The following is a 21,480-nucleotide window of genomic DNA, read 5'->3' as shown; positions in this document are numbered from 1 at the left end:
TTTTTAATGTACATATACAGTGCATTAGTGTATATATGAAACGACGGACCCTGAGGATGACTTCCCGTTATTTCTGTAATTTCTGTTTCTCTTGTTACAAAATGCTGACATCACAATAATGTTTCCATTTTCCATTCCATTTTCTGATCTGTGTTTTAGCAACACCCCGACAAATCTACTTTCGGTTTGTTAATTAATCTCAAGAAGAAAATTTCCAGCATTGATGACAAATGATAAGGCTTTGCATCTTCCTTAAACGTGATTTTGTGAACGTACCCTTCCTTATAATCACATGTGAGTATTATTTAATATGCTTTTGTTGAAGTGTTAAAGAATGCCGTGGGACAAAATAAAATTATTTCACCTGTATGTTATGAATAATCTGATAATTGTATTGCACATAAGCCGTCAGTTTAAATGAGAAAACTTTCATGGACTGTTTAAAACTTTGCCGATTCTTGACTCTCTCTCTCTCTCTCTCTCTCTCTCTCTCTCTCTCTCTCATGGGGTATAATACCATCTTATTCTATTCAAAATGTTCATTTGTCTACTTTCAGTTTAAAGCATACACTTATGAAAACCATGTTTATTAATATAGAAATTGTTCCACATTCCTATATAGAGACTTCAATATATACTTAGCCCAACCCTTGAATTGATATCGGCGGTGTTTTTATCTGATTCACCATGCACTGATACCCAACTCCACGGTTGGGCCCACGATCTGCGGAATACATGGGTATTTCACTATAACAGAAATTATTTTATGAATATTCTATTTAACATAGAAAAGGTATCCATGAAAAATAAATTGAGGAGTCTGTGGAAGTAGGTAATGGAGAGGACTTGTTCATGGCCCTATTCTCCACGAGGAGAGAAGGAATTAAGTAAGTCAAGTGGAAGTAGGTCAACAAGGAAATACGCAATACATTGTTTTTGTTCAACACTAGCTCAACATTGTTGGTAAAGTATTAATTAAATGTCAGAATGGCTTTGGCTTAATTTGCATTACGACTGTCGGTTATCTAGAGCACTCGCCTCGTGACCGTGAGGTTGTAAGTTCGAGTCTTGCTCGTGCCTTCATTGGCCGCGTCAAACCTTCGACTTCAAGATACGTATTGCTCCTTTTCCAAACACCACACTCGGCATTTCGACCTGAGAATCGCTCGTCTGTTAGAAACAGAGGTATCGTGATGTGGTAGGCGTTGGCACGATAAAGAACCCCTATTGCTACGGTTCTTTGGTCCTTTTTACAGAAAATCTTACAATTAAGATGGAATTTTAAAACACCGTTATTCTTTTATAATTCTACGCTCATATATTTCTGAATGAGCAAAACTAATGCATACATTGGTTATGAAACTCTGTTTTTACTCGGGGCACAGTTGCACTCAGTTCAGTACAAGACAGGGACAATTTTTAGCCGAGTTGCGTAGCAAATCTCAGCTTTTAAATTGGCGAAGGATGGGCGTCCAGTCGAGGTCCACAATTAGCTTGTCCGGTCTCTAACTTTCATATTTTTGGTGCATCTTTGTGAGACTTACATAACATGATCACATCCAAAAGAGAAGGTTCCTATTTATTTTGAGGTCATAGGTCAAGGTCACGTTGTCACTAAATGCCATAGATTTGAGCTTGTCCGGTCTCTAACGTTCATACTATTAGGGACATCTTTGTGAAACTTACATAACATGATCACATCCAAAAGAGGAAGGTTCCTATTTATTTTAAGGTCAAAGGTCAAGGTCACTTTGACACTAAATGCCATAGATTTGAGATTGCCCAGTTTCTAACTTTCATACTACTAGGGACATCTTTGTGAAACTTACATATCATGATCACATCCAAAAGAGAAAGGTTCCTATTTATTTTGATGTTAAAAGGACAAAGGTCAAGGTCTCTTTGTCACAAATGCCATAGATTTGAGCTTGTCCGGTCTCTAACTGTCATACTACTTGGTGCGTCTTTGTCAGACTTGCATATTTTGATCACATCCAAAAGAGGACGGTTCCTATTTATTTTGAGGTTAAAAGGTCAAAGGCCAATGTTTCTTTTTCACTATATACTGTAGATTTGAGCTTGCCTCTAACTTTATACATGTACTTGCTGGTGCATGTTTATCAGACTTCAAATCCTGATGACATTCAAGGTTCATGTTGCTTTTGAAATCCAATGGTCAAGGTCATTATCACACTAAATACCTATTGCAGCCATTCAAAGCTTCATACTTATAAACTATATTAAATACGTGCATGTTTTTACTTCGTGAATGCAAACGTGCATAATTTTCCAAACTGCAACTCGGCCATACGCATCTTTGATGTGTTTTAGCATATTTTTTTTTTTTTATCTTAGTCGTAAGATTTGTGTGTGAAAATGGCCACTGATCTCCATTCATAGGTCACCTACAGCTTGTGGTGTTCCACTTGATATAAGTGAAAATTTCTCGAAAGGGCGTAAAAGTCTAAAAGAAATAAATTGTTTAAAGTTTCAACAACTTCCATCAAATGATGAGAACATCAATACGATCTATTGCTTACACAGAAAAAAGCGAAATTTAGTAATAAATAAAGTAATATAAGAAAGAAGTAATTAAGTATCAAGAAACAAGTAATAAATTATAATAAATAAACAATAACAAATTAAGTAATTAGGAAACTTATTTCCTTCCTTCTCTAGATGAGTAGATAGATGCATCTAAATGCCTGTCATGTATTTTCCATGTAATAAAATTGCCCCTATGCATATTGTCATAATTCATAACCGATCTTGCACGTCAACTTTCGTTCAAAAAGTTCAGACAATGAATTTCAAATAAGTGTGAACAGATAGGTAATGACAAATGATTATGTTAGAACAACGTATGGATTTTAAAAGTAGTAACTTACAAGGTCCCCGGGGCCTCTGTGTATACACATAGAGAGTGAATGAAGTAAGCCAATAAACTGCGAATTCTGTTCAATCTGCTGGCAACATGATTTAACGTCTGCATGTCTGTTTTTGAATGTGCTGTGTAGAATTGACATGGACATACTGGGTATCAGAGTTCACGGAATTCCTCCAGGAACCAAAGCAAAAGACATCTCCGAATATTTTGGAAAACCCCAAAATGGCGGCGCAGAAATTGATGAAATGTATTACCCTCTTCGTGACAATGACGCCGTCATCATCTTCACAAATGACGGTATGTAATAAATGTAGAACTTCATAATATACGGGGCATCACAGTAAACAACCGATCTTTTGTTAGAAATTAATTAAGCCATTGTCTCTGTATTTCTATTATACTGTTTAATAAATATGGGATTTTTTAAAAATCGTACTTTTGTTTATGTATGTCTGAGATCTTTAAGAAGGTGACATATAGTACATGTTATTGTAGTATATGTTTTCTTTGGTGATTGGTTTAATCAAACTATATTTTAAAAGTTGAAATTAATACATTTTTCTACTGTGAACCATAAGTCATATGACTGAGAGTGGAGCTGTACCTTAAGACCCATTACCTTACTTTTATACACAGGGTACCAACATGCTTTTAACAAAAGTCATACCATCGGTGGAAAGAGTTTGGTGTTGAGTAACCTTCCAATACAGGTGCGTTTTCTTCACAATTTCTCATTTTGACTTAACATTATAGATAATAGCTAGTTTACTGTGTTTTTTATGTTAAAGATTTTCTCCAACTCCTCTGTATACCTGGAGCAAGCAATTACACAACTCTTAGATGAAAACCCGCCCCTCATGAGAAGCCTCGAAAATGACAATGACGTGGAAGTTGTGTTCGACGCGAAATTCATGACGTACAGGGTTTCTGGGAATCCCTTTCAAATTGAGTGTGCTTCAAAGTTCCTAACGGACGCGTGGATCAAACAGCAAGATGACAGGAGGCCGAAAGATGGAGCAACCAACAGAGTGGCAGAAAAGAAAGGCAATACAGAGAGCAGACGATCCCCCGCAGTAGTGATTAGTGAAGATTCGGACTCTTCCGAGATCGAGCTATCGTATAAGCCTTTGGATTCACAGATTACCTTCAAGAGTAAACAGAATGACAGAGACATGGGTCAGCGTTCAAGTCCATCGCCTAGTCATTTTTCCACTATATCAAAGAAGACCAAGAAATCTGATGATTATGAAAGAAACATTCCCCCATACAGACCTTCAAGTTCGGAAACGTATAACCAAACTCCAAATGTAAAGTTCAACCCACAAGTCTTGGAAAACATGAATTCATGTTTAAATGTATCGGATTGCAGGGTTTCCGTAAATGACCGAAGATCGTCTCGATTACCGACCAATGCACAGAGGGACGATTTCGCTGCGACAAGACCAAAGAAACAAACTCTTCCAAAACGGCAGAACCTCACAGGTAGTGAGAAGTATACATGTCCCAGAACCATTCCAAATAAGTCGGTGACTGCAACATCAGAGAAGACGCCATTAGTCTTCAAAAATTATGAAAGTGATTCAGATGAGGAGGGAACTGTCATCACCAGACCAAATCCAGAGTTATCCTCAGTCAGAGACAGTGCGTTTCAGCGACCCCGGTCCCGCAATCCTTATGCTACCTTTCCTCTTTCAAACAGAACTGTTCAGACGGGTATGTCTCTCAGTCAGTCCGACTTTCCGGACCTGGCTTTGGAATACGAAACATCTATCGGAAGTGTGAATGTAAGGCTTATCATCGGCGACATTCTAACGCAGAAAACTGACGCAGTTATTAGTCCTGCCAACACAGATCTATCATCCCTTTATGGAATATCTGCTTTAATCGCAAGAAATGCTGACAGAAACATGAGGAAAGAATGCGCTGATTATATTGCCAAAAATGGTAATCTACTCTTTGGTGACGTCATACATACGTGTGCAGGTGGAAACCTTGATCCTAAAGTTACATACATTCTGCATGCTGCTGTTCCTTCGTGGCGGGAAGACAGCCCAGAGCAGTCCTCACATTTGTTAATTTGCGCATATCTTAACTGTTTCCAATATGCTGATAAGATCTGGCTCAGAAGTTTGTCCATGCCAATCATGGGTGCTGGTAAGGCTACTTTTGCTCTCTCCTGACTATCAACAGTTTCTTTATGTAGGTGTGGGGGCGGACAGGGTAAAAGGGGGAGATACAAAGCGGGTTAGAAAGTAGAGTTTTGAATAGCCAAAACAAATGTGATTTGATACTGGGGAAACTTCGCCACAGAGATTCATGTTCCAACAAAATTGCAGATTAAATTTTTTTTTTTTTAAATCTGAAAAAAAAATTAAGTCGTCCATATTCAGTTGAGTCGGACGAGGGCAAGTAAACAACTTTGTAATTTAAGCGTAAGATAATTTTCGTTAGTTTGAAATACAAGTAACATTGTGAAATCCATCCACAAATGTCTCAATCTTTATTTTCTTTTATAGGCCATTTCGGCGCTCCTTTGGATGTTTGCGTCCAGTCATTTCATGATGCCATATTATTGTTTACGCACGGCACCAACGAGTCCAAGCATCTTCAAGAAATTCAGCTTGTCAGCAATAACCAGAACAGCGCATGCTCAAGCGTTGTCGTATTCAAGTCACTGATGGACCTGGATGAGGAGGAAGCCCGCAAAGCCGCTGTGGAACGATACTACAAAAGAAGCAAACAATACGAATTTTCAGCCAGAGATTTCGTCCTCAGAAGAGATTCGTCAGAAGGGGAGCAGTACCAGGATAACGATCACGATGACAAAACGGATAGAGTCGAGGAAGGAGAAGAACCCAGTGGGGAAACACCAACTGATATTTTGTCCAAACAGACATTGAAAAGTGAAGATTCTGAAAAAATGGAATGTTCCAAAGAAGAGGAAGGTGACCCGAGTTCCCCAACCGAGAAGTCAAAAAGAAATCATGAAAGTAGCCCTAGTAGAAATAAGCAACACTCTGACAGTCAAGATGAAACAAAGGACTCATGGACTATTAGCGGGAATCAAAATAGAAATTTAAAAGGATATTCTCAAGAGTATGCACAAGAGGAGCTATTTGAAAGCGATATACACAGAGGGACATCACAGGAGCCTGTCAATGTATCTCCGGCTGAGTATACCGAGGTGGATGAAACCCCGTCATCAAGCGTCATTGAAAAGTTGTTGACGCACTGTGGGTCAAGCGAAAATATTGAGTAAATACGAAGTTAATCAATCAGATGATAGCATCTATAAATGAACCAATCAGATGGTGATATCCAAAATGAACCACTGAGATGATGAAATTTGAAATGAACCAATCAGATGATATTTTAAATGTCTTTCGCGTATCACTTGCATATATTGGAATTGAGGAGTGTTGACCCCCATGTATATTACAGTAAAAGAAATGTACACATTTTACGATTTTTAAAAGATGACAAGAAACATAACATACTTTCAGTGTGACTTGCATTTGAATTAAAATATTACATGGGCGTTATTGAGCATTTTTTAAACGTCGAAAGGGGAAGGGGTGGGGTGGGGGGTAAAAACTATAATGCAGTCAGCTTACTATATTTAAGTTTTGTGCTACTCCTGAGTGTGCATGTAATGCATTCTTTTTCCCCGTTTATTGAAACATTACACATGCAAATGATTTTAATTCACAGGAAACTTCGTTGTATGATTTCAAAATAATAGTATAAACAGGGGTGGATCCAGGAATTGCGGTTACGGGGGTTGCCACAGTATGAGGCAGGAGGTCTGGGGAAGCTCCTGAATTTTACAGGGCCTAAAATATGTCTCCTATTTAGTCATTTGTACTATATTTTATAATTTTTAATAAGATGACGCAAATCTTAAGGGTTTTTGGAAAAAAAATTAAGTTCTCATAATCAAGTAATTCAAGAAATCAAAAGATTTTGTCATTTATTTCTCTGGGAGTGGAAGAAATTATTGCTTCTTCTATTGTTTAGTACATTTTTCTAAACAAGATACTACGATTTACATAAAATTTGAACATTTTAGTGGGGGGGACGCCGGCTGCGCCCCCCTTAAATCTGTCACTGATAAAGGAGGAAGCAATAAATGTTTTTGAAACATATATGCCCCCATCCCCCTCCTGTGTATCAATATGAAAGGTGAACTTTAGATTCAGAATTTATAATGATAGGAAATAAGTATCATCTACAAGGCAGAGGCTACCACTTGATGGCCCAGGTTCTACTGTTTACGACAACGATGACAGAAAACCACAGGCACTTGTTTCTGTCAATGTCAGACTTAATATGACCTCTGTATACTAATAACAACACAAGGTACCTAGCTTCAAATAACACAGAATGGCACCCCCTGAGAATGTCGGCCTTTTGAGCCTCCGGGGAATATGCGATGCAAATGTATTTACTACCGTTGTATTGTACAATCATTCAACTTAAAAACCATGTATGACATGACTGCATTCATTGCCTCTTATCGCAGAAAACTGCAACAAAACATGGATTTTCCGTTTTATACCACGAAGTGCTATGTACTGATACCGCGCAAAATACGTGGGCGATTTTGACTGGCTAGCACGCTCTTCTAAAATTACGTTTGGAATTCTTTAGAGTTATTTATAGAAAGGTAGAGCATCAGAGATGAATTAAAAATAACAGGCAAAATGATGATTTTAAAGGTGACCATTAACCACAATCGATCCTATTTTATATAATTTAGTTACTAACATTAGGGGGGAAATGCTACAAAAAATAAAGGGGACTCCATCCCCCCATATATTTTTTTTCCACAGACACCTGATAACTATAACCCCCCCCCCCCTCCCCTTTCTGATTTTTTTTGCGGTGACAATTCCACCAAAATGTGTGGATTCCTTGTCTCTCTCAACCCAATTTCGATTGATGTAGTCGTTTCACGCTTTTCACAAGCTTTAGAGATTGGCCTTCTACTGGACTGATATAATAAAATATACTTATTATAAACAGTATAAGGGAAGTATAAGGCTTACAAAATGCATGTTTACGATAACATAGGCGTAGCTTGGGTTCGAATATTACCGAGGCAGGGGGGGGGGGGCGTAGCCCCCCAGAAGCTATCGACATTTTAACAACGTAAAAGGTGGGTTGTTTTTTTACCGAGGCAGCTGCCTCGGTTGCCTCAATGGAAGCTACGCCACTGGATAACATAAATCGAAATTAGGATGGAATAGACGGGGAATCCACACATTTCGGAGAAATAATCGCCGCCCCAAAAAATCAGAAAGGGGGTGGGTGGGTGGTGTCCATACTTCAGATGCCTGTGAATTTTTCCATATCGGCACGGATCCGTAATATTAGGGATGCGGGGGAAGGGGTTCGCCGGAGAAGTTGGAAGTTGCACATGGCTTGTTTAAATTTCCTGACAGACAATGATAAAAATATAATAGTCATGATAAAGATCTTCAGAACCTTAATTAGTGTGTGCATGGGTGTGTGTGGGGAGGGGGGTGGGTGGGTGGGGGTGGTATAGTGTTCCTCATTGCTGTCTCAAATTTTTCCCCTCAGCTGGGAGGTGGGGGGGGGGGGTCATTCTTTGCTCCAGGGTTCAATTTATAACTTTCAAGCTTACATGCATTAATATCTTCTCATTCACTACTACATAGTACTATCAAAAATAGTGGAGGGGCCATTCTCGCAATATATCTGCATTTGTATGCATGAAAATGACAGTTAATGTTCATTGTCAATTAAAAGGGTTGGCCAGTCGCCTCCGAAAAACATTGATATGTGCCTGCAGCGTTCTTGGTACTTATGGTGGGTTTCATAAAACTTCAATGTAACTACAGGTACTTGTCACATCAATACATACCACAAAGTCAATAACACATCACTAAAAAACTTTCCTTGCTCTATTTTGCATACTTCCAAATAATCTTTTATCTGTATTTTCTGACTTTACATAGATCTGCATGAAACATGCAATTGGCAGAAATATTTCTCGTACTAGTTAACGAAGTTGTATTTACAGTAAGCCATAATTTCATCAGAAATGATTCCGACACGAAAATATTTTTAAATCTCCACTCGGGAAGTCTTAGCTTCTATCTTCTGATGACATGTAAAATCCCGAAACTTACGAACAGCTTTGGTTTTTTTTGAGTAACTAAAAATAGCGTACAGCGTCTTCAATTCAAAATTTTTATTTTGTTAACAAAGCAATATTTTCAAGATTTTTTTGTAATAAACATCGTATCAATTTATTGTGATATTAAAACAATGAGACTTTATTTTTCAACACAACGAATATACAATTTTCATTCTGTGCGGTATCAGTACATAGCACTTCGTGGTATAAAACGGAAAATCCATGTTTTGTTGCAGTTTTCTGTGATAAGAGGCAATGAATGCAGTCATGTCATACTAGCTAAGCAGATAACCCTAACAATCTTTCAGTAGGTGATGCAAGCATGAAATTTGGTATGAAACATCCTTAGACACTATTTTATCAAAAAAGCACGTTAGCCACCAAATATCTAGAAATGGCGGCCATAAGTTTTCAAGATGGCGGCCATACCGTATTCGTGAATTGGAAATACTGAAGGTGCAACTGAAAATCGCACATTTGATGTAAAAATGCGTACAACTGGACACCAAAACGAGTCAAAACTACAAAAAGGCAGTACTAAATATCCTATATACAATTACATCATACTCTCCTTGCAGAGACTGTAGGTAAAGCAAACAGACTGTCTCTCGAAAAGAACGAATCAGCAAAAATATAGCCAACTCCATACAAAGGATCAAATTCCAAAACTGAAACTGTGGACTTTCCGCTTCACGTTTCTTCACCCAGTCTTCTTTGGAAAGACTGCTCTCATTTCCCTCTGTGGCATAATTTTCATAGGCCTCATTTATTATAAGTTTATATAAACAGCATGATGTTACCTGGTGTATTTGGCGTGTTCGAGTAACACTCGAAGCAGATAAAAATGATTCAGCTGTACCAGGCGTTGTTACCCCAGACTCTACAAGAGCACCAGTCCAACCACTATCCTGCAAGAGTGAATCGTTTGATTTAAAAGCTGACATCTCAATATGCAACCCTCCAAACATCATGATAAACTTGTCTTCACCATAACGTTCTGGCCTGTGTCATTGAATTTATTTGGCTGTTGCATAGATAGGCTGATCAGCAGCAATCACTGGGACCTGACCAGGATTCAAAATAGCAACAATATCACTAATTTTATCCATTACATGTCTGATTGTGGCAACTGAGTGTGCTTGGTCCCGGAGTAATGGTAACAAAGATGCTATACTAACTTCAAAAGGTGGGCTTCTACCTTAAGATGCAAAATGTGATGACCATGTTACATTGATTTCATGCTCGTTTACGGATTCAATGAGACTGACCTTTTGTAATCATTCATATTCTGGCTGAAGCTGTAAACTTGGAACTGAAACAGGACTATCAACTCTCGAAGGCTTAGGGTGTTTATCAGAGAAAAAACCTGATTGTATGTTGGTAAATGAGTCCGGTAGTTCTGGAACCATTTTAGATTTCGAATTTACTGGTAATTTCTCCCGCACCTCACCTTTGTTACCCGATGTTAGATGCTGAAAGATGGATATACTAGTTCCATGAAATGATGTTGATGCAGACGTTGAAGATGGATTGTGGTCAATATTATCCATAGCAGCAGTAGTGAAAATATTCTTTCTAAGATTTGATGGACAAACAACACCTTCCGTATAGAATTGGGAGACCGCTGCATCCCTTAGTTGAGCAGATATTTCAAGCACCCTATCATAAGAGACGCTAAGACCGTGATCATGAAACATTTCATCTAATATCTTTTTCCTGGTTTTTGAATAAGTTGACATACCGATAAATACAGGAAATGGCGTCTCGCGGTCTTTAGAATGCCTGAAAGGTTTTGACTCTTCTCTGTATTTTGCGTAACAGTTGTACTGAAGCAGCTGTGCCATTGCTAAGTCCGTTTTCGAAGCACCAAATCTTAGCTGAGATTTTATATCAGCACCATGCTCAATCATGCAAACAAACTGTACAAGAAGAGATGGCATTGAATCTTCAATACAACTGTCATGGAAAGATCCTTGAAAGGCATTTTATGTTCCAGCATACGTTTACGCAATATCTTTGCTGCGTTCGCTAATATCAGTGCCTCCGAATAGTCCATCGCCTGTGATAATGCTTCGCCGACGTCTTCCTTGTAGGCTAATAACATATCCCTACCTTTTTTGTGAGCTTCTAGTCCAGGGATCTCTTCCTACAACTTGTCTTTAAGTCTCGTGGATTTTATACTTGGCGCTTCTATTCCCGATTGTATCAAACCTTGATTATAGAGGCTCACAAGGTCAGCCAAGCGAAAAACCATCGGACCTTCAGTACCTATTTTCGACTCAACAATGTAGACAAGAAGCACTGAAAAGACGATAGGATGGGCCTCCTTCTCTCTTGTTGCCATTTTTTCCGCACTACTTTGACTTGCAAAACGAGCTCTCTCCCTGTTGTAAAAGGTTGTGAGACAAGAGCGATGATATTTTAGTTCCTGAGCAACTATATCCCCACCACTTAATCTGGTCATCAATCTAACGTTATTCAAATTTCTGGCACATTCATTTAATCGATGATATTTACCATCGTCATAGCATGACGAAATTAAGATTTTGGAGCATCTTTTTCACACAAGAAACATGCTTTATCTTCAAGAGAGCTCCGTCTACTTTTTGTAGGTACACTATGGGCATCATCAGACATATTTGTAGCAGATCGTTTGCGTGCCCTTTCAAGCTTACTATTGCTAAATGAAAGTCTACAGCTTTGATGATATTTAGCATTGTTTTCCCTTAGTGTTTCCTCTATTCCACCACCTTGATCTAACCGATTCGGGTTTAGTTTGATTGGCATCTGATGAATCGCATGGAAGATAGGAATATTTCTTGCAATCATAACGTACCCATCATTATCTGTCCGTTTCGTAACGGGTTGGAGGAGATTTAAGATCTTCATCTTTATCAATCTGACAGAGACAACATTTACTCCAGTCTGTCTCCAAGTTTGATGACAATTGTCTCACATTTTCCATTTTTCAAACTAAAGGTCATAGATGTATCAGCGTATATATTGCAACTGACGTTTTATAATCTAGAAACTGACAATGTTTAAGGCCGAGGGTATATCCTTTTACCACCTTAAATTATCCAAAGCACATTGAAATATGGGATTCAACTAGGTTCATGGTAAATTTACCCCTACATCTAGCCCGATCGTTCATCCAACATTGTTTAAGACCCGTGAGATCTGTACACCATCCAGGTAACAATTGTCCCATTACCCTTGGCTCGGCTCTCCTGCGCTGGCACATCCTGTCTATTCAGGTGCGGCTATCTTACTAATACTATTTACTACCTTTATAAAAGAATACTTAATAGTAAAGCTAATGTTGGACCACATGCTGAGTTCCACAGCAGTGACGTCACCAGAGTGCCCTGGTTGTGCTTCGACTGTCACTCTTTTATATAAATATCTCTTGAAGATTAAAACCGTATAAAATACTCCTTCAATAATGAATAAGCGGTGTTTTACTCAATTAAAAACAAAAGCACAAAACAAATTATTGGGTACTGAACACTTACATAATGCTTTGGCGCCATTTTGAAAAAAATGGCCGGCATTTCATTACGTAACGATTCACAAATGTCTCTCATCATGTTTGGAAGACAAAAAAAGCACGAATTCCGAAAATAAAAAACACAATGTCACTTTTAACAAACAATAGAGGAAGGAATATGCAATATCTTAATGTAGGCCGCCGCCATCTTGAAAAATGGCCGCCATATTGTTTTTTTCGGGTGGCTAACGTGCTTTATTTATTCAACTATGTTTGGTTAATATATGTACCAAGTTTGATGCTTGCATCACCAACTGAAAGATTTTTCCATATATAGACATAATCTGCTGGGCTATACATGGTTTTTAAGTTGAATGATTGTACAATACAACGGTAGTAAATACATTTACATAGCATATTCCCTGGAAGCTCAAAAGACCGACATTCTCAGGGGGTGCCATTCTGTTTCATTTGAAGCTAGGTACTTTGTGTTGTTATTAGTATACAGAGGTCATAAGTCATTTACAGAAACAAGTGCCTGTGCAGAAAACCTATAAATTTCCATCAGAATAGCCAACTTGAGCTTTTAAATATTGAGCAGGTTCTTTCCCTTTATATATCCAGTCATCTGACCTATGACCTTGTGACAATCAAAATCAAAAGGAGTCATATAACATGGGACACCTTGACCGAAAACTAAAACATATAGTGTGTTACAAAATACATGTCTTGTTTGGAACAAGATGAATCTTGATAAATATAGTACATGTACGTCTGTTTTAACGACTCGGAATTCGAACATGTGAATACCTTTTTGTAAATTCAAAATAAAATTTATTTTTTAACAATTGAATTATCAACCAAGGGTTCTCAAAATATTGAGCAGACAATATTTCTTATTTGCAGAATTTTTTGGCTTGACAAAAGTATGATCCCAAAATTGATAACGATTTCTTATATGTTATGGTTTACATGTACTTATCAAAGTTCGATGTCTACCAAGCCAAGGGTTCTAAAACTAGCAGACAAAAGATTCTTGTGTACGCAGAAGTTTGACTTAACCTCCGATCTTCACACCTCAAAATCAATAGAGGTCATTCATTTACTCTTTAAGGGGTAACAGTGTACCAAGTTTGATGTCTGTCGAGCCAAGGGTTCTCAAGCTATTGTGATCGACCGACAGGTGCAAACCAATATGGCAGTGATATCAAAAACACAGTATTGCATCATTGTACTAGATTTTTCTTCTTACGTCCATGATTTTCGACACTGACGAAAAAAATAAATAAAAGGCAAAAGAACAATGGATTTGAAAAGTTAATATTGTTCGAGGTGTCGTGTTTGTAAATGTATAGGGTTTCATTAAGCAACCTGATTTTAATTAAACTCTAGTCATTAAAATTAATTAAAGCACCGCATGGTGTAATTACAACACATGCATCAACTTTCCCCCCAGTTCTCTGTCAAGCTTTTCCAGACATTCATTATTCCAAAAATACGACTGTCGTATATAAATCTAAAACTGTACCAAATTAACCTAATTTGAATCTCAACTGCAGACTAAAACGCGACTGTCACATCAGTACAACGCCAAATGTGGGAGAAAAGGTCCCCGGCCTCGTTTTGGTTCAGTAATGTCATCGAGTTCCTTACAGTGTTCACCTGTTCTCGGACTGGCAAAGAATATACACCAAGCAATGTTGATTAGATCATTAAAGTACATTGTGAATATCGATAAAGTACAAATTCTTTTAACAAGGAGTACATGTGGATTTAAAATAAAAAATAGGATACACACACAGAAAACAAAAACAAAACAATGGAAGGTGCATCAACTACTAAAGTCACGTTTTACAGATTGTTTGTTACCAAACTGACTAAAACAGCTCTACAGTACGTGAAAGTTCATCACCGATATATTAAAATTCATATGATATATCAAAATTCATACATCTTGCAAACTTTTGTTGTGATTTTGCTATAAAGTTTCTTTTGTTTATACGGAGACATTGCCTGAAAAACAATGTACTATTTTTATTGTTTGGAAGTAAATACTTTATTGCCCAGAAATTTTACATAGTTTTCACAAAAATTCAATTAAGTCACACTTTTTATGATTTATTTTCCTTCATTTGAACATTTTCCAGTATTTGAACATGGATAAGTTTTTATTCCCTTGTTGAAAGCTAATTGTAGGGTTACATAATATGATATTATCATTAATTTAAAAAAGGACTGCAATAGTGGACCATAGGCATGTCTTTCTAACAGAAACTTGACATTCTAAGTTGAAGTAAAGATGTGTTTTAATACAGATTTTTAAAACAAGTCTTATTGTTGTACCTGTTCCGATATGTAGCCTTAATGGATATCAAATATTTTTAAACCTCAGGAGTGTCATTCTTGTATTTAATCTGGACCTTAAATTTCAAATTCAACAGGGGACATCATCGGGTCCAGAAAATAACTTTTGAGTTTCATATCTTAATTCAACGATATAAATCTGGCAACACCATTTTGATGCCCACAGGCTTGAATGTCGTTTTTCATTTCAAAAGCTTAGTACAACTTCACAAATGATGTTCATTTTAAGATGTGAACAACATATTATATATTACTTCCTTTGTTGAGCGTTATATACAGCATATATATATATATATATATATATCTATATATATATATATATATATATATATATATATATATATATATATCTATATGTGTGTGTGTGTGTGTGTGTGTGTGTGTGTGAATATGTTGTCGTGTCACTCACTATGTATAATATGAATAAATTAGACTCAATAACATTAATTAATCATGTAGTATGAAGAATGTTCACTAAAACCTGTCTTTCACAAACCATGTGAAGAACTTCCTTTTCTCTCTTTAGCTCGCCGGAACGACTGTCCGGGTCCGGCTAGCTTATTGTCATGACCCCGGTATCGGCCCCACACTTTAAAAGGAAAAAACTATCCTGGGCAAAATCTTTTGAACCAAGGGAGATACAGTTTTGATATTTCACAAATAGATGCCTCGTGAAGAGACCTTTGTTTTGGTACCAAGACTTTTGACCTTGCACTTTGATCTACTTTTCAAAAACTTCACCTTTACCATATCTTTTGTACCAATGGGGATAGAGCTTAGACATTTCATGAAGAGAGTGGCGCCTTTAACGTCACCCTTTACCACGTGACGTTCTATAGGTAAAATGTCTTCCCAGAGAGCTACAGTTCTGCCGCTAGTAATCCAAACTAATCATCTCAATAATAATAATAATAAAACAAAAATTGATCAAGTGGCTGAAAAAGGCACGATAATACGTGTTTAAAATATTTAAAAAAAAAAATATTGTGTATGTTTTATGCGAGCGTTTTAGTGAAATCCATGCACAATGACAAAACTTGCCTACAGACTTCACAATGTGTTTGTAGAATTTAAAATTAAACCTTTATACATGAATACAAGTTTCATTTTAGCAACGAGGCCGTAGACGCTAATCCAGGGTTACCCTAATCCGAGATTCCTCTGACTCTTACCCCCGCTTTTATATTTGACATGTGCGGGGGAGAGTCAGAGCGGACTCCATATTGAAAAGTGGGAATTCAGCGACACCAGCTGGTGTCGCTGCTTTACCTACCTCTTACAACTTTATTTCGCGGATTTATCTTCCAAGACGTGAGAAATCAGTTAACGGAAGATAAATCTATAAATAGATCATGATTAATACGATGTTATCGCTGTTTAAACGGCCCTAACACCGACAAATGGAGCATCACTTGAATTAAGTCGCCGCCTCGCCATTTGATTTCTTTGCGCATGACGTCAGCACATGTAAACACAAAATTCCATCGTTTAAACGGCGATAGCATCGTATTAATCATGATGTATTTGTAGAATAATCTTCCGATAACTGAATCCTCGCGTCTTGGAAGATGGGTCCGCGAAATAAAGTTGTAAGAGGTAGTTAAAGCAGCGACACCAGCTGGTGTCGCTGAATTCCCACTTTTCAATATGGAGTCCGCTCTGACTCTCCCCCGCAGAAGTCACAAAATAAAAGCGGGGTTAAGAGTCAGAGGAATCTCGGATTAGGGTTACCCTAATGAAAGAAGTACAGCAAACTCGATAAAATACACAGGTAAACTGACTGGTGTGGGGGCTGTTTCGTGTGATTTCTAATGATTCAGTATTGGTAATGTAACTCGGTAATTTCGCATTCAGTAAAAGAATGGACCAAGTAAAACAATTGGTTGATTGATTGAATATTGTTTAACGTCCCTCTCGAGAATATTTCACTCATATGGAGACGTCACCACAGCCGGTGAAGGGCTGCAAAATTTGGGCCTATGCTCGGTGCTTATGGCCATTTAGCTGCAGAACTGTAGCTCTCTTAAAAATATTTTGACATAACAGAGAGCTACAGATCCACCCCTTATAAAAACCTTCGCTTTACGGCGCACAAAAAGTTGCGCACTGTTGAGACCTTATCTCGTTGTATTCTTGAGTTGCTGTCTCATAAATTTAATATTAAAAAATTCTTAACTTATTTTCCTACTATACTTGTGTCTAAACATACCTTCAAATATTCATTAAAGCCCCATACGACCTGAAAACTCCCAACTTCAAATGATTTCGTTTGTTGACGTAGCCATGTTAGGTAACCGGGTCAATTCGATCCCCGGTTTATTTCCATACTTGCACAATAACGTGTAGATGTGAACTAATATCCACACAAATATTTTAGCTAAATATTTTAAATAATATATCATCCCAGTGCCTTTAAATAATAATTATTCAAATAGCTAAACTCACAGCAATACGGCTTTCATTAGTCTGGTCCGGTCTCCATCCCTGCCACACGAGTGTTAAGGACTTTTGTAGCATTTTCATGAATCAAAAGCTTATTTTACCTTTAGAAAAACTTCTTATTTTTAATTTCTATAAATTATTCGTACTGATGATAAATGAAGAGCGAATACATAACATATAACGAATTTTATGAATAGATACCAACAACAACAGGGTTCGAATTGACCTGCTACCTAACATGGCTACATCAACAAACGAAATCATTTAAAGCTGGGAGTTTTGGGGTCGTATGGGGCTTTAATGAATATTCGAAGGTATGTTTGGACACAAGTATTGTAGGAAAATATGTTAAGAATTTTTTGATATTAAATTTATGAGACAGCAACTCAAGAATACAACGATATAAGGCCTCAACAGTGCGCAGCTTTTTGTGCGCCGTAAATCGAAGGTTTTTATAAGGGGTGGGTCTGTAGCTCTCTGTTATGTCAAAATATTTTTTCAGAGAGCTACAGTTCTGCAGCTAATGGCCATTGGGCAGGGAGGGATCTTTATCGTGCCACACCTGCTGTGACACGGGACCTCGATTTTTGCAGTCTCATCCGAAGGACCGCCCCCATTTAATCGCCTCTTACGACAAGCAAGGGGTACTGAGAACATATTCTAACCCGGATCCCCACGGGATTAAAACAATTGAAGATGAAATATCTTTATAAAACAATATATGTTGACTTCTGAAATACATGAAAGGTAAAGATAACGAACAGTGATCAATCTCAACTCCTATAAGGAATACAAAATAAGAGTTGGGCAAACACGGCCCTCTGGGCATACCAGGTGGGATCATGTGTCTAGGAGGAGTAAGCATCTCATGTCGATCGGTCACACCGTCCGTGTGGCCCATGCCTTCATCAGATAAACGGAGTAATTCGTAGTCAAAATAAGTGTACCAAGAACGGCCTTTATACATAGGTCAAGATGAAGATCGTAACGAGAGATGAATTTTTTGATACCAACAAAGATTATCTTCAGTGCAGTTTCCTGTTCATTTTGTGGTAATCGTAACTACGTCAGCAGAGTTGAAAGTTAGTCACCAACTGATAGCACGTGAGCTGTTCAATCCACTGTGGCTAACCTTGGCTTTGTAACCGCGAGTCAAGGGAAACCTGACACGGTTACACATTTAACTGAAATCAGAGGCCACAACACAGGTTTATCCTCAATATTTCAATAAACATGTTCTATATTATTTGAGACGCATGCTTTACTTCGTGTTTACAAATTGTTATTATAACTTATTGATGTCTTCCTCATTTGTGTGATTACTGTAATATATGTTCTTTGTAACCTATAAACAGTACTGCTTTTTGATAATAAACAATACAATACACTAAAGTTCAACTTGCAGACTTCGTATTTGATAAAGTAAAGAAGATGCACAGAGATTTTGAGACAGGAGATCGAAGATCAATAACGAAAGTGCATCGGGGATGTGAATGACCGTCAGTATATCTACCAGGTTCATGTACAAAATCTGTACATATCGTACAAAATCTACATGCCGTACAAAATCTACACATCGTACACAATCTGTACAAATCGTAAAAAATCTTACACACAGTACAAAATCTGTACACATAGTACAAAATCTGTACACATCTCAATGAAATTAGCCAATATTGTAAATAAAGATGTAATGCAAATTTTACGAAATATTTATTTTTACCAAAAATGAGAAGAAAAACAGACATTTTGTTAGTTCGTATGTACTTGTTTTCTGCTGCAAATATTTTAGCTCATTTTTCGTCTTGTTTATTAAACGTATAATCGATTGTTAATTGAAATGATTTATTGATTATAGGTTGCAATTCATGCATACAACAGAGAAAATGAAAATACAAAATAAATTTAATCCCAAACGTATTAAAGATTATTGCACAATTAACTCATCAACAGCATGTAAATGAACAATCCATATAAAACACAACACATCCATATTCATCATATACTTTTAAATATCCGAACATCATCGTGGATGGTGGAAATGGGATATAAAATGTACAACAAATATATCTTTACGTAGTCACTCGACGAATTCGAAAAATCTCCACTTGTTCGTTGTCCGGGTGTGTAAAAAACTTACGCTAGGACACTGAACTGTTGCCTAGCAACACTGTAAAATTACAGGACTGTAATTGAGATTTCAGATCGTCAGAAATGGGGTTGTTTTGTAAGTTTACGTGACTCAGGCTTTCAATATCCTCAAGTCGACTCACTTCAACATCTGAAAAGCGAAAATCAAACTCATAAAGGGAATTATTAACAACATGTGGCATTCGCTCGGATAAAATGTACGTGTAATAAACGATAACTCTCACCCATAATACAATTATTCTGAAGGAAAAGTTCTTGAAGATTTGGCAGTGAATACACAAAGAGAGGAACACTTTCGAGAGCGTTGTTGGAGAGGTTCAAGACCCGGATGTCTTGCATTACGTGCATGTCTGGTGGGAATTGGTTCAATCTGTTCTTACTTAAATCTAGTTCTGTAGAAAAAATTAAATATTATCATTCATCAGCTTTGTTCTAAAGAAAAATTTGAACTAATCATTTTAATAACACTGGCCACATTTAATCTTTTTAGTTCAAAGATTATGGGATGAAAAAATCCGGAGTCAAGCAATTAAAATTAAACCTTTGTAATTTTAATTTTATAAAACGATACACTAGTAGATATTTTAAAATTCTTGCTAAATTCACATTCCTATGAGTTTTGTGATCTTACAAAAACTACATTCCTGTAAATTTGTGATCTTACAAAAACTACATTCCTGTGAGTTTGTAATCTTACAAAAACTACATACCTGTGAGTTTTGTGAAGTTGGACGGAAACTTGGACGGAATTTTTGTCAGCATGTTATGGGCCATCGTGCATTTGTTGATGGGTACAGACTTAAGCATGACATAGATGGCGTCGGGGACTTTGGACAAGTCACATCCTGACAAATCTAAATTGGACAAGTTACATTCTGACAAATCTAAATTATTGGGGGTGGGGTGATATGCACATTTTATAGACCATTGCCCAGCATCAATTTCAGCAATTGGTATACCTTGGATGGCTAATCATTGCCAAATTTCTTTCGATATCTCCTGCAAATTTTTTAATGTAAAACACGTGTGCATTCATTCTACTGATAAAAATTGTAAATAAATTTCAGCCATGATCATGGCGAATTAAGAAATATTTCTGAACAAGCAATGTATACACATACAATTTAAAAACAATGAGAGAGAGAGAGAGAGAGAGAGAGAGAGAGAGAGAGAGAGAGAGAGAATATTATGATGCTATGTGGATATATAAAGTTAGCGCTTGCTTGGTTGTGACATGTATAATATTTGCCCATTCCTTTTAGTGTATTGGCTAGTGAAACACGGAAGAAATATAATCAAAATATTTGTTTCTTTTTCCTTTGGGAGATCCTTAAAGGGCGTAAAATTTACACCCGCACCCCACCATGTTGCTCATCGCATAGCTGTATATTCAACGAGTCTAATTTTTTTTTTTGACATGACAAAATTGTGTAAAATGGACAACAATGTATCAGAACTGAATATAATAACAGGCTCCAACATCCTACTCGGTTACTGTCCCAGAGTAAATAATTTCGAAATATCCTGTTGACATCATTCAGTAAGAATTTAATGCATATTTGATAACTGTCATACCAAGATATCGTGTCTCCTGTGCATCACGAAGCCTTCTCGCCACTAGGGCTGTTCCACTTGCCATACCTGGCCACAAACCACCCGTGAAAGAATAGCCTATTTGTGTTACCCCAAGGTACAACCCATGCATCTGTATTACGATCCCGATCGCACTACTTGAGTCAGAAAAGCAAGGGTGGCAGGACTTTTTATTTCAAGCAAGAGTTTTATTCCAATTTGATCATTAACATAATAATTAACATGCATATAATCCAAAACAATATTAAAATTATATAATGGTTTAGTTTTCAAATCAGATGATCCTTTTTGTGTGCATATAAGTTAGTAGTGACATTATATGATGTTGATTTATAATATGCGCCTCATGTTTGGTAGTCATCAATAAAGCTTTTGAATTTGACTTTATTT

At 37.1% G+C, this 21,480-nt stretch overlaps 2 protein-coding genes across 3 annotated transcripts; one reads left to right on the top strand and one right to left on the bottom strand.

Moving 5' to 3' along the window:
* Positions 1-157: 157 nt before the first annotated feature.
* On the top strand, positions 158-6,425 carry LOC125670056 (uncharacterized). Of its 2 annotated transcripts, XM_048904979.2 has the most exons (6): positions 169-294; positions 789-887; positions 3,018-3,184; positions 3,524-3,597; positions 3,676-5,041; positions 5,404-6,425. In XM_048904979.2, exons 2-6 carry the CDS (start codon positions 853-855, stop codon positions 6,144-6,146), a joined length of 2,385 nt encoding a protein of 794 aa, XP_048760936.1. In that variant the 5' UTR covers positions 169-294; positions 789-852; the 3' UTR covers positions 6,147-6,425. The 2 variants fall into 2 exon arrangements, with proteins under 2 accessions (XP_048760937.1, XP_048760936.1); XM_048904980.2 differs by lacking the exon at positions 789-887 and having other exon boundaries at positions 158-294.
* Positions 6,426-19,040: 12,615 nt separating this feature from the next.
* Positions 19,041-21,230, bottom strand: LOC125670079 (leucine-rich repeat-containing protein 20-like). Its single transcript, XM_048905029.2, has 4 exons — positions 21,073-21,230; positions 20,208-20,351; positions 19,722-19,889; positions 19,041-19,627 (listed from the first exon to the last, which is right to left on the bottom strand). Exons 1-4 carry the CDS (start codon positions 21,200-21,202, stop codon positions 19,488-19,490), a joined length of 582 nt encoding a protein of 193 aa, XP_048760986.1. The 5' UTR covers positions 21,203-21,230; the 3' UTR covers positions 19,041-19,487.
* Positions 21,231-21,480: the final 250 nt, after the last annotated feature.

This window comes from Ostrea edulis, chromosome 4 (assembly GCF_947568905.1).
Source record: "Ostrea edulis chromosome 4, xbOstEdul1.1, whole genome shotgun sequence".
Taxonomy (NCBI): Eukaryota; Metazoa; Mollusca; class Bivalvia; order Ostreida; family Ostreidae; genus Ostrea; species Ostrea edulis.
Note: the sequence above shows the minus strand (reverse complement) of the source record. Positions and strands in the feature narration are given on the sequence as shown.

Bases quoted from the DNA above. Each gene is read 5' to 3' on its own strand.
- LOC125670056 (XM_048904979.2), top strand. From the start codon at position 853: ATGGCCCTATTCTCCACGAGGAGAGAAGGAATTAA. The intron at 888-3,017 runs GTAAGTCAAGTG...TGTGCTGTGTAG, and splicing joins ACGAGGAGAGAAGGAATTAA to AATTGACATGGACATACTGG. The intron at 3,598-3,675 runs GTGCGTTTTCTT...TTTATGTTAAAG, and splicing joins TGAGTAACCTTCCAATACAG to ATTTTCTCCAACTCCTCTGT.
- LOC125670079 (XM_048905029.2), bottom strand. From the start codon at position 21,202: ATGCATGGGTTGTACCTTGGGGTAACACAAATAGGCTATTCTTTCACG. The intron at 20,352-21,072 runs GTATGACAGTTA...TGTCCAATTTAG, and splicing joins ACAGGAGACACGATATCTTG to ATTTGTCAGGATGTGACTTG. The intron at 19,890-20,207 runs GTATGTAGTTTT...TTTTTTCTACAG, and splicing joins CAACTTCACAAAACTCACAG to AACTAGATTTAAGTAAGAAC.